This window comes from Crocodylus siamensis, chromosome 7 (genome assembly GCF_052110815.1).
Source record: "Crocodylus siamensis isolate JL-2025a chromosome 7, ASM5211081v1, whole genome shotgun sequence".
In the NCBI taxonomy this organism is placed as follows: domain Eukaryota; kingdom Metazoa; phylum Chordata; order Crocodylia; family Crocodylidae; genus Crocodylus; species Crocodylus siamensis.
This window is the reverse complement of record NC_143401.1, coordinates 41416906-41429423: the sequence shown is the minus strand read 5'-3', so window position 1 is coordinate 41429423 and position 12518 is coordinate 41416906. Positions and strand designations below refer to the sequence as shown.

The 12518-nt window shown below is 44.5% G+C and overlaps 1 protein-coding gene across 1 annotated transcript in view; it reads left to right on the top strand.

Moving 5' to 3' along the window:
• LOC149859723 (endogenous retrovirus group 3 member 1 Env polyprotein-like) overlaps positions 1-8818 on the top strand; it is a 47939-nt gene extending 39121 nt beyond the window's left edge. Inside the window, exon 2 of the mRNA XM_090056850.1 lies at positions 2183-8818. Coding sequence (XP_089912976.1) covers positions 3028-4203 — 1176 coding nt within the window. The 5' untranslated portion in view covers positions 2183-3027 and the 3' untranslated portion in view covers positions 4204-8818. The remainder of the gene's footprint in view (positions 1-2182) is intronic.
• Positions 8819-12518: the final 3700 nt, after the last annotated feature.

Sequence of the window (12518 nt, the reverse complement as noted above, 5' to 3'; positions counted from 1 at the left end):
GAGAGAAAGCCCAAATATGTCAGCCTGAAGTCACATTTTTGGGATATAAGCTCTCAAAAGGAGTCAGAGCCCTGAGTGCAGATCGCATACAGGCGATTCAAGGTCTAACCCCACCTAAGTCACCCAAGGAGCTGCGGGCATTCCTAGGGCTAACTGGGTTCTGTCGACTATGGATACCAGATTACGGTGGGAAGGCTAGACCACTGTACGAATCCCTGACTAAGGAGAGTCTCACTAAATGGAAATGGAATAAAGAAATGCAGCATGCTTTTGATCTGCTGAAGGCAGCATTAACCCAGCCCCCTGCCTTAGCCATCCCAAACAGTAAAAAGTCATATCGACTGTATGTTCATGAGAATCGAGGGGTTGCATCAGGGGTGCTGACACAGCCATCGGGCCCGACCTGGAGACCCGTGGGATATTATTCAAAGGTTCTAGATCCAGTTGCACTCGGGTGGCCAGCCTGTCTTCGGGCTGTGGCAGCCACAGCAGTGGTTGTTGAAGAGGCCCAGAAGATAGTCATGGGTGCAGATATGGAAATACTCACTCCTCATGGAGTTCCCCAGATCCTAGGGACTGAGGGAGGGAAATTTCTTAACCCCTCCAGACAATCATGGTATGAGATATTTTTGCTCTCTAATCCAGGACTTACTTTCAGACATACTACAGCCTTAAACCCTGCAACCTTGCTGCCGGAGCCAGGGCAACCGACGCATGACTGCCTTGAGGTCCTGAATCAGACCACGCAGGTGCGACCTGATCTTGCTGAGGACCCAATTGAAGACCCAGATGTTGAATACTTTGTGGACGGCTCCAGCTCTGTCATCGATGGGAAAAGACGAACAGGATGTGCAGTGGTAACCTTGGATAAGGTAGTATGGAGGGAGTCATTGCCGAGCTCATGGTCGGCACAGGCCGCGGAACTCACTGCGCTCACCCAAGCATTACAGCTGGGGACAGACCAACGGGTTAATATATACACTGACTCTCGCTATGCTTTTTCTACAGTCCATGCGCATGGACTATTGTGGAAAGAAAGGGGTTTCATTACTGCCTCTGGAAATAAGATTGCTAATGGCCCCCAGATTATCAAACTACTAGAGGCACTCCACCAGCCTAAAAAGGTAGCAGTCATTCATGTGCGGGCCCATGGGAAGGCTGCTGAGAAAAAGCATAAGCTTGGAAATGCAAAGGCTGATGCAGCAGCAAAGGAAGCTGCATGTATTGGGGGAGAAGCGGAAGAGGTATCCAAGCAGGCCATGTCCCATGCCATATGGCCATACGTTCAGGATTTAGTCCCACAGTATTCCCCTGAAGAAGATAAATTTGCACAGAAAGCTTGTGCAGAAAAGAACTCCCAAGGGTGGTGAATAGTACCAGGAGGGAAAGTCATGATACCCAGGCCATTACTTCGGGAGGTGCTGCAACAGCTCCATGCAAGAACCCATATGGGAGGTTTGGCCATGGGTGATCTAGTGATCCGCCAAGCAGTAGCCCCAGGGCTATATGTAGAAGCTCAGCGCATTGCTACCAAGTGCATCACATGCCAGAAAGTAAACCCTCGAAGGAAACCCCCTGTGCCAATGGGAGGTAGACCCTGGGCAGCGTACCCTGGACAGGCATGGCAGATTGATTTTGCCGAGCTCCCACGGTCCGGACATCACGGGTTTTTACTTGTCATGGTAGACCAGCTCTCTGGTTGGTTCGAGGCTTGGCCCACCAGGACTGCCACTGCAGCTACAGTAGTGAAGTATTTATTACAGGAGATCATTCCCCGGTATTCCCTGCCTGAGTCCATCGAGTCGGATCAAGGACAACACTTTGTGGGAAAAGTGGTTCAAGAAGTCGCACAAGCTCTCAAGGTTACTTGGAAACTACACACACCATGGAGACCACAGAGTTCAGGACAAGTGGAACGCATGAATAGAACTTTAAAGACTTTGCTCACCAAAATCTGTATTGAAACACGCCTTAAGTGGCCTCAAGCATTGCCGCTAGCTCTTACTTGCCTTTGAAACACTCCCCGACGGGGCCTCAAATTGACCCCATATGAAATTATGTTTGGCAAGCCGCCTCGAGTCTTACCTCCTGGGATGTGAGAGAATGTAACTTTTGAATTAGGTAATAGTGAGCTTCATACGTATGTTATTGCCTTGCAGTCTGTCTTGTTTTCTCTTCACAGGTATGCAGCCTCCTTTCAGCGCCTGCCTTTAGACGTACCGGTACATGACTTCTGCCCGGGAGACTGGGTCTTGGTGCAGCGGTGGAAAAAGGAGCCTTTGACTGAGAGGTGGAGTGGCCCTTTCCAGGTACTTCTAACAACCCACACCGCTGTAAAGATTACTGGCCATGACCGTTGGATACACCATACCCGTGTGAAACGACATCCACAAGCGTCAGAGGACAACAACTCCCAAGACGAACTCACTCCGGAAGCTGAGTCGTCTTCGGAACAAGAAGCCAGCAAGTGGAGCTGTGAACCTACTGGTGATCTCCAAGTGCGCCTGAGACGGCTTAATCAAAGCTCAGAAAATTAGACAAGAAAGTAAAAGGGAAAATATGGTGGGAATCTTAATGTGCCTTGTTGTTATCTGCATAATGAAAGGAGCAGAATTGAGCAGCCTTAACCGCTGGCTCACACCCTCGCTTTCCCAAATTGCTCCCCCAGGGACAAATTTGTATGTTGATATGATGGAAAGAATTGCAGGTACTTTTAATCTTACCAACTGCTGGGCCTGTGGGGGGCTCCAAGAGGCCAGAGAACAGTGGCCTTGGAGGGCTTTTCCTTTGGCCCCAAAATGGTTGGTCAGTGACAAGGCGGATGTTAAGAGTACTGGTCAAGAATGGGATGAAAACCACAGCTAGGATCTTTCCCAAGTGGCATTAGGAGAGTACTGTATTAGCAGTAATGGTACGGGGAGAAGTTTGGGACATAGTCAGTGTACATGGACATTGAAATGGGCCCAAATATGCACCAAGTATGCTGATCAATGGAATTCTGCTGTTAGCATCCCAATCTCCCCGCAGATGCAACAGACCAAAAAGACAAGAATAGTGCCTTTCGATTCTAACCCTACCAGATGTCAGGCATATGAAAAGACCCGAGGTGAACGATTTACCTATGTCTATAGTTGGAAATGGGTACACCCGAATGGCACGGTGGCAAAGTTTAATACATATTGGAGTGCCTTAAATGACACAAATGAAATAACCAAGTGCGAGTATAGGGATAAAGATGGCGTATGGAAATGTCAGTTTAAATGGAGTAACTATTACACTGACCCTTTAGGGCAGACGGGCAACAAATACTATCCCCTTCTTTTCCACAGCCGTGACCCCCTAGCCTTGGGAAGGGAAAACAGGGCCCTGAAAGGACATTATTGGATTTGTGGAAGGAAAGCCTATACAGTACTACCACGAGGGTGGACAGGAACCTGCTATGTTGGAGTAATTGTACCATCTTTCTTTTTGTTACCATCTGAGGTCGGAAATAAGCTGGGAGTCTCTTTGTATGATGATTGGAAAAGAGCCAAGAGAAGTATTGATGTAAGTTTGACACAGGGTGGCTCCCAAAAGTGGAAGGAGGATGAGTGGCCTCCTCAGAGGATTATTGAGTATTATGGACCAGCTACATGGGCTAATGATGGAAGTTGGGGTTACCGGACACCGATTTATATGCTAAATAGAATCATCCGGTTGCAGGCCGTCTTGGAAGTAATTACTAACCAGACTGCCACTGCTCTCGAGTTGCTGGCTCGACAAAGTTCCCAAATGAGGGAAGCCATATACCAAAATCGAATGGCTCTAGACTATTTACTCGCAGAGGATGGCGGAGTCTGTGGAAAGTTCAACCTTTCTAATTGTTGCCTCCAAATAGACGACAACGGAAAAGCAGTCTTAGAGATTGCCAAAGAGATTAGGAAAATAGCCCATGTACCAATACAAACGTGGGAACCCACGTGGAGTAAAGACTGGTGGTTTCAATTATTTGGAGGACCCTGGTGGAAAAAAGTAGGATTTGTGCTTTTGTGTGCTCTGACTGGTTTGATTTTTATCCCTTGCCTTATTCCTTGTCTCACTAGATTGATAACCACTACAGTAGAAGGAATGCAGGTCGCAGCAGTTCCTTTGAAAGCACAGACTGTAGCAAAAGTCATGGTCCTCAGAAAAATTCCTCGTAATTATCTTGATATGCCCAAATGAAGTAAAGATCAGAAAGCATCTCGAGGGGGGAGATTGTTAGAAATATTATTAAAAATGCATTATCAATAGCAGATTTAGAAAAAAACACAGCTGCTAGCCCTCCTTGTCTCCTAATGGGAGAGGGAAGGGGGGGTTGGAAACTGAAGGGAAAACTACCAAAGGCCCTTTGTATTAAGTATCACTCCCTCTTTGTTTTGCAAAGTTACTATCTCTTTGTTACAGTAAAGCATATACTCCTCAGCTTTTCTCATGCAGATAAAAGTAAATTACAGTTCTAACCTTGAGGCAAGAAAAATTTCAGACTCTTATAACCTCAAAAATGGTCTGCCCATGTGCAATAACCTAATACATATTAAGCCTATCTGCCCCGCATACTTAAGTAGTTAATTATAATGCACATGGGACGTATGAAGCGACATGTTTACAAATATGTTTGTATGAACCGGAAATGAGTTGTAAAAGTTCCTCCTTCTGCACACGTGGTCAGGAGAGAGGGGATAAAGCCAGCTGGGCAGTTTCCCTCGGGGGCAGCAGAGTGTTTGATCTTTTGTCTCACTCTCTGACCCTATTTGCAAATATATACCTTTTGTGTTGCTAATAGAGTGTGTCTGTGGCTGAAGGTTTTTTTTCCTCCTCCCGAGAAACGAACCATGATTTTTACATCACCTGCACAGGGGTTTTTTTCTGGAATCATTGAAAATGTAGCCCCAGTATCCACTAAGGCTTCAAAGTTTTTGCCACCAACCCTAATGGTTACCATGGGATCTTCTCGGGCTCCAACCCGAAGGGTAGTGGTCTTAGATCCCTGTCCCCTTCATTCTGTGTCCTCACCCTTTTCCTCTGCCAGCATGAGGTGACCTCTTGGTTCCCCCTCTCTCTTCTCCTTCAACCTTGGGCATTCCCTCTTCCAGTGTCCTTTCTCTTTACAATAAGCACAAATGTCCGCTCCCACTCTTTCTCCTTTCCCCTTCTGCATCCCAGCCTTTCCAGGGTTACCCCCAGTTATAGCAGCTGCCAGCGCTGCCATCTGTCGCTGAGCCTTTTTATCCTCCTTGCACTCCTGCACTTGCTCACGATTCCCATATATCTTATATGCAATTTCCACCAGCTCTGAAATCGGTTTCCCAGCACCTCCCTCAGTTTTCTGTAACTTCTTACGGATATCAGCAGCGGATTGACCAATAAACATAAGATTTACCATGCGTTGATTATCTGGGGCTTCTGGATCTAGGTCCAAAAACCTGCAGAACGCCTCATACAGCCTCCCAAGGAAGCTGAGGGATCCTCTTCTCTTCCCTGTCTCACTTCATACAACTTAGACAGATTAGTAACCCGAGGCACTGCCTTCCCCATTGCTTCCACTATAATCCCCAGATACCGTGCACTCTCTTCCTTCTGCAGTATGATTATCCCATCTCGGTTCCTCAACAGGGCAGGTATCACGCAAGGTACGACCAGCAGCTCCCTCTGCTTCTACCCTGGCTGCTGCAATGCGCTCTGCCATCCCCAACACTAATCTCCTTTCCTCCGGGGTCAGGAGGGTTTGGAGCATCATCTGGACATCAGCCCAAGTGGGTCGATGGGTTTGCCCAATAGATCGAAACAGGTCCCTCATCTTTTCAGGATCTTCACGAAAAGAGGGGCTCTGATTCTTCCAGTTAAATAAATCTGAAGTACTAAATGGGGTGTAGACAAAAGTTGCATTGCCCCCCTCTCCGATAACCTCTCGCATCGGGCAGTTCAGCACCGGCTGTGATTCTACAGTCTTGCGCAAATAATAGCCCTTATTCCCTGATTCAGATGGGGCACTTGGCTGAGGCTCACACTCTGAATCATTAGGTATGTTTTGATACGCCGGTGGTGGTCTCCCTGAGGGAGGGAGCGGTGGTGCAGAGGGACTGGATCCCGAGGAGGTGTCTGATTCATCCTCGCTACCTGACAGGGCGACTGGAGAGCGGGTCCGATACTCAGTCAATTCAGAATTCCCCCCCTCATTAGACTCAGGGAGTACAGGCGGTCCTCCTCAAGTCTTTCCTTTAACAACCATCACATGAGACTTTACTAAGCATTTCTTAATCCAAGGTGGCTGATTTTGAACCACCCACAACCAACAATCAATATAAGGAAATTGATTCCAATATCCGTTCTGCATAACTATTTCATGGACAGCTATCACTTCTTTTACTACAAAGGATCCTTTCGGGGTCCAGTGGACCCCAAAGGTTGGCCACGTGAGTTGACAAAACTTAATTAAATCACCCTTTTTCATCTTCACTCCACAATCTGCCTGCTTTGCAAATTTACTAAAGTTCCATAGCATACATCTTAAGGGCGTATCAGAGTTTTCTACACGGGAGCGACCCACACCCATTGCCCACAAGAGCGCGCCCAACGCACACCAAATACCAAAAGATCCTGGTTACAGATGGCTCTTATATACCAGGCCGAAAGTTTCCTGGTATTAAAACAAATAGAACGTGTCTTTATTCCTGGATCCAGACCAAATTAGGCAAGGGAATTTGTATACTCACTCAGATACCCCAGACATCTCGATCCTAATGCCGGAGTGTGTGTCTGGCATCCTCAGAAACCAAAAATTTGCACAGGAGCCTTTAACTTCCCGAATATCCCGACTCATGCCTCAAACCTCCGGGCGAGCCCAAAAAGTCGGCTCGGTGCGCACTCCCCGTGGTGCCGGAGACGATTTTGTCGCTGAATTTCCGGGTAATCCAAAGAAGCCCCACGTTGGAAGCCAATTTGATGCAAAAAGCGGTTCGTTTCTTTGGAGGCTCGCACGCAAAGAAATCTCAGACACACACTTATTATCAGCTTGCTCAGGTATAACTATTTAAACCTGTTCATGGCTGGTACAAGAATTATGTTCCCCTTTATACACCATAAACACAATATAATATCTATACTAGGGAAAATTTATGAAGGAAATATCTATCACCACTGCTGAGTCAAATATTTTTAACAGGCACCAGTTAGAACTTCCTGGAGAAACTCTGAATATTCAGTTCCATACAAACTGAAATCTTCATGAAACTGGGTTGGTTTTGTTGGAATTTAATTTTCTTAATAACAGGGAAAGTCCTGACAATGTTAAAATATCCCATTTAAACAGTTTTGGAATTTAATCTCTTTTTTCTCTTTGTAAACAACATTTTGTATCAAAATATTATTTTGTGTTATACTACAGTAGTATATTATAATACAAATAGTATTACTATCTATTACTATCTCATAATCATCAGCAATCCCTCACAGTTGAGGATAATTGTCTTCTATGAGTGTCTTATCTGTGGTCTGAAGATGACTGATAAGGCCTATCCGGGATCGACAGATTGCTGAGCTTGGGCATGTGTTTCCATGATGGGTGGGTGACTCTGGTTTCTTGATTTGACCTGCGACACACTGTTTCTGCTGCTTCCATTTTTCCATCTCCTGTTGTCATCATAAGGTTTTGGAATACTAAGATCCTTGCAACAGACTTCCTCCATTCATGGCAGTCCTGAGCAATAATCTCCCACAAGTTGATGTTATTGTTGCAATTTTTCAAGTTGGCCTTGAGGTCATCCTTGAAGCACTTTCACTGCCCACCTCTTGAGTGTGCACCTAGACTGAGCTGGGAGAATAAAACTTGCTTTGGGAATCTGGAGTCAGACATTTACATGATGTGGGCATCCCAGCAAAGCTGTATCAGATGATCATGACCTTGATGCTCGTGGTATTTGCTTGCAAGAGGATGCTAATATTGGTGTATCTTTCTTCCCACTGGATTCAAAAGATCTTCCACAGGCAGCACTGATGATACTTCTCTAGGGGCTTAAGATGTTTCCTGTACGTTGTCCACGTCTTAGTTCTGTATGATAACGTGGGGATCACAACTGCTTGATAAACCATGAGCTTGGTTTTGGATCTGATGTCATGATCTTTTAACATCCATTTCTTCAAATGTCCAAAGGCTGCATTTGCACATTTGAGGCAATCTTGGATTTCTTCATCAATGTCAGCCTTCTGTGAGAGAGAGCTTCCGAGGTATAGGAAATGCTCAACTTTCTCCAGAGTCTCACCATGAATCTGAATTATCAGAGCTGGGGACTGCTTATTAAGAATGTATTGATGGAGGACCTTAGTCTTCTCAATGTTAAGTGTTAGTCCTATTTTCTTATATGCCTTAGTAAAAACATCAACAATTGCTTGAAGATCTGCTTCAGAGAAAACACGCTACAGCATCATCAGTGTAATGGAGCTGGATGGTTGAGGTCAGGGTGGTCTTGTTTTAGGCTCAGAGTCAGCTGAGATTAAACGTCCATTCATTAATTTAGCCACATTCCAACTGGAAGCTTGTTGGTGGTCGTATGTAGCATTGCAGTAAGAAATATCAAGAAGTGTTGAAGTGATGATGCAGCCTTGCTTAATGCCCATCTTAATCTCAAAAGGATCTGTGATAGAGAACATAGTAAATAATATATTACTTTGTACTGTATATTATGATACAGACAACTGAAGTCAAAGCAAAACATTTCTATGATACAAAAGGATTTTTGCTAGAATTTTTCTTCATAGAGAATTTTGAGTTTTCAGGTTTTGCTTCCATTCAGGATAAAGTTAACATCTAAAATCTTGACACTTTGTGAAATACAACTCCCTTACACAGCTCTAGAGCTGAGTGAAAGCATAACCCTGCAGATGGAACCACTTCTAGTACAATTCTAGTTATGCAGGCCTAACCAACACATTAGTAAAAAATGAATCCCGAGTAAAAATTGTTTGAAACTTCTGTGGCAAAGCTTTGCTGAGGGAATTCTCTCAACAGGCAACTGATTGCTTTTTACTTTAAAAATTCTACATTTTATAACAACACATAGCTGGGTTAATCAAAAACTTCAGTAGTATATAGGAACACCGCCCTTCAGTACAAATGTGACAGGTGGGCGGGAACAGAAGTCCTGCCTCCAACACTCCACCCCCTTTTCCCCTTAAATAGTGTCAACATCAAAAACCCTTCCCCACCCCAGTCATATGGTGTGTGACATCACAAACCCCACCACTGCCCCAGTCACATGGAGTTACATCATAAATCCTGCCCCCACCCCAGCCACATGGTATGTGACATTAATAACTCCACCCCACCCCAGTCACATGGTGTGTGACACTACCACCACATGGTCCATGACATCAGAAGGACAGCCTATTCAGCCCCCGAAAGCCCACCGCTCATGCTACAAGACCCGCCCTAGACCACATGGTACAGTTATGACCTATCAGGCCCCAGACTGTTCTAGCCCCCTCAGGCATAGGCAGTGGGTGGGGTGTGACCACTCTAACAACCTGCCACCACCCTGACCAATTGGCAAGGGATTCAGAGGCCTCAGACCTCCCCAGGAATGGAGCCAAACCAACTGGAGCAAGTAGAGGGGTGGGGCTTAGGCTGCAAGCACACCAAGTCTATCTGCTTTCCCAAGTGAACCCTCTGTTTGTCTGAGACCATGCTAAGGCAAGCAGGGGCAGATATGGATTCTTACACAGTGCTTGTAAGGCCCCTCACCACAACCCCAAGACTTGTTAGACGGCTGCATAGAAAGCATTACTGTAGAAATAGTTTTGAGGAGGAGGGCAGCCCCCCATCCCAAAGGCTCTTTGAGACACCTGACCCTGTTCAGGAAGCCCCAGTGAACAGGTAAATGGAAGAGGCCCAGGCCCCCAAAGCAAATGTTGAGAATTTGGAAGAGAGTATCTTTGTGCCAGAGCCTGCATGGGAAGTAGAGGTCATCACAGAAGAAGAGAGGCTGGTAAGAGACTTGAAGCATGGTTGTGGGGGGCACTTAGGTTTTGATGGTGGTGTGGGTTCAATTCATAGTAGGTATATGTTTGGAAGCTAAGGGCTGATTAAACAGCAGCTAACTAAGGTAGCTAAGGTTGCTTTTAAAGTAAAAAGCAATCAGTTGCCTGTTGAGAGAATTCCCTCAGCAAAGCTTTGCCACAGAAGTTTCAAACAATTTTTACTCGGGATTCATTTTTTACTAATGTGTCAGTTAGGCCTGCATAACTAGAATGGTACTAGAAGTGGTTCCATCTGCAGGGTTATGCTTTCACTCAGCTCTAGAGCTCTGTAAGAGAGTTGTATTTCACAAAGTGTCAAGATTTTAGATGTTAACTTTAATTTGAACTCCTTTGCAGTTAGATGAAGCCTTTATAATGACTCAAGAAAACCTGCTCACCAGTACACCTGTAAAGTCAACACCAGATGGAAGTGGCTGTTTTTGCAGAGAACAGAGACTGGATGAGGATGAAGAGTTTAGAAGACAATCAGGGATTGATTCATCAGGTCCTGTTTCATGTCAAGAATGTAAAATCTTCACCAAGTCTCTTGTGCACATTTCTTTTTATGGCATAATGAGGATGAGACTATTTGAAAAGTGTTGGGGTTGTGTTCATGATTGGGGAGTCAAGGTGCTCATGATTGTGTTACCTGGTTAGATGAATGCATAAATGAAACAATTCAGGAACTGCCAGAAAGTATGTCTTGAGAGTATTTTCAATGCTGTTATAGCTATTGGCTTTGCCAGGAACATTCTCAGAATTACTGAGAAACATTTACTTCAGCTAGTGAGCTTCCAAACACTGTGTATTCTGCAGAAGATCTTAATGCTGCTCTTTATGATTTGATCACCGAGGAAGATAAACCTCTCATACCCTTTACTGAATGCTTAGTTGGCACTAGAAATTATAAAATGTTACTTAAGAGAAGAGTTTAGCAAAAGCAGTTTAAAATAGGTTTTACAACTTTTACTGATTTTTTGGGGGGGAGGGGTAGTAAAGAAGTAAAGCACATGAACAGTTTTCAGCTGCGTAAATTAGCATTTGCTTTAGTATCTTGGATGTCTAAGCATATACATATGGGGACTTTTTTTGTAAAGACAAAGCCAATGAGACTTAATGGTTACTAGAATTTGTAAAAAAACCCTTCTTAGGAGAAGGGTTAACAAAATAAACCAGTAAATATTGTAAAGGCTTTTCATGGAAATAAAGACTGGTTTTAAAAATACATGCTATGGGGGGTGTAGAACAGTTGGGGGTGGTGAATTTCCCAAGAACCAGTGGGTGTGTTGTAAAGATAAACCAGACCACAAAAAAACTGACCTGTGTGTTCAGAGCTCTACATATTTTAAGACTGAAGGGGTTATCTTTTACCAAAAGGCCTGTTGTAAAGATAAAGCAAATGAGACTTAACGGTCATGAAAAATGATTTTAAAAACCTTCTCAGGAGAAGGTTTAACAAAATAAACAAGTAAATATTGTAAAAGTTTTTGATGGAAAGACTGATTTTAAAAATATTTTTTTACTGGGTTTGTATGCTATGGCGAGGTATAGAACAGTTGGGTGTGATGAATTTCCCAAGAAGCAGAGGGGTGTGTTGTAAAGATAAATCAGACCACAAAAACTGATCTGTGTGTTCAGAGCTCTACATATTTTAGGAGTAAATCTTTTAGTGGTGACTCTGTTCTGACCATGTTAACCATGGCGGGCAAAGCCATGGCAAAGCGTATTTCTGCTGTCAGGTTCCCGGTTTTAATCAGCAAATAATGATCAGCACACTCCTGGTCAGGAGACAGGTCAAAAGCAAACAAGGTGTACCTCAGAGCTAACTCCTCATGATTGATTATCAGGGCCCAGTCTTTCATATGTTTACCAGCTGTCTATGCCAGCTGCATGTATTCTCTCACACAGTTACTATTCTCAAAATCCGGTTGTAAGTGTTTTGTCAGGGTTTGTTCTCCATCGATGTAGAGGGCCACAAAATTAGTATTGTAATGTTTAAATTTAAAGGGATCCTTAGCATAATTCTCACTAAAGGCATTGTTATCCATGAACCCGATGATGATGAGTTTGGGCAGCTGCCCCAAAAACAGAGTCTCCTGACTGCTGACTCGGCTGCTGGCAGGAATGCTAAACTTCATTTCATACCCATGCAGTCTATCAGGTACTTAGCATTAGCCATAAACAAGGCCTCCACATGGCCCAGTTGGATGCCCAGGGCTACAAAAAGTGAAGAGGATGTGATTTTTAATTTACATTGGCCAGCTGCTGCAGTGCCCATCCAGCAGACGGCATCTTTACTGCGTGTCAGTTTAAATTACACGTCCACACCATTCAGAAACTGTTTATCTTGAAAAAACAAATCACTATGCCAAGCAGCTCTATCTTTTTGCTCTGGTCTGTCAGGTTTGCCCATCTCCAGAACCCATGATTATCACCATCCCGTGCAACTGTTTCATGATGTCCAGAGGTATCTTCGTAAAAAAGGC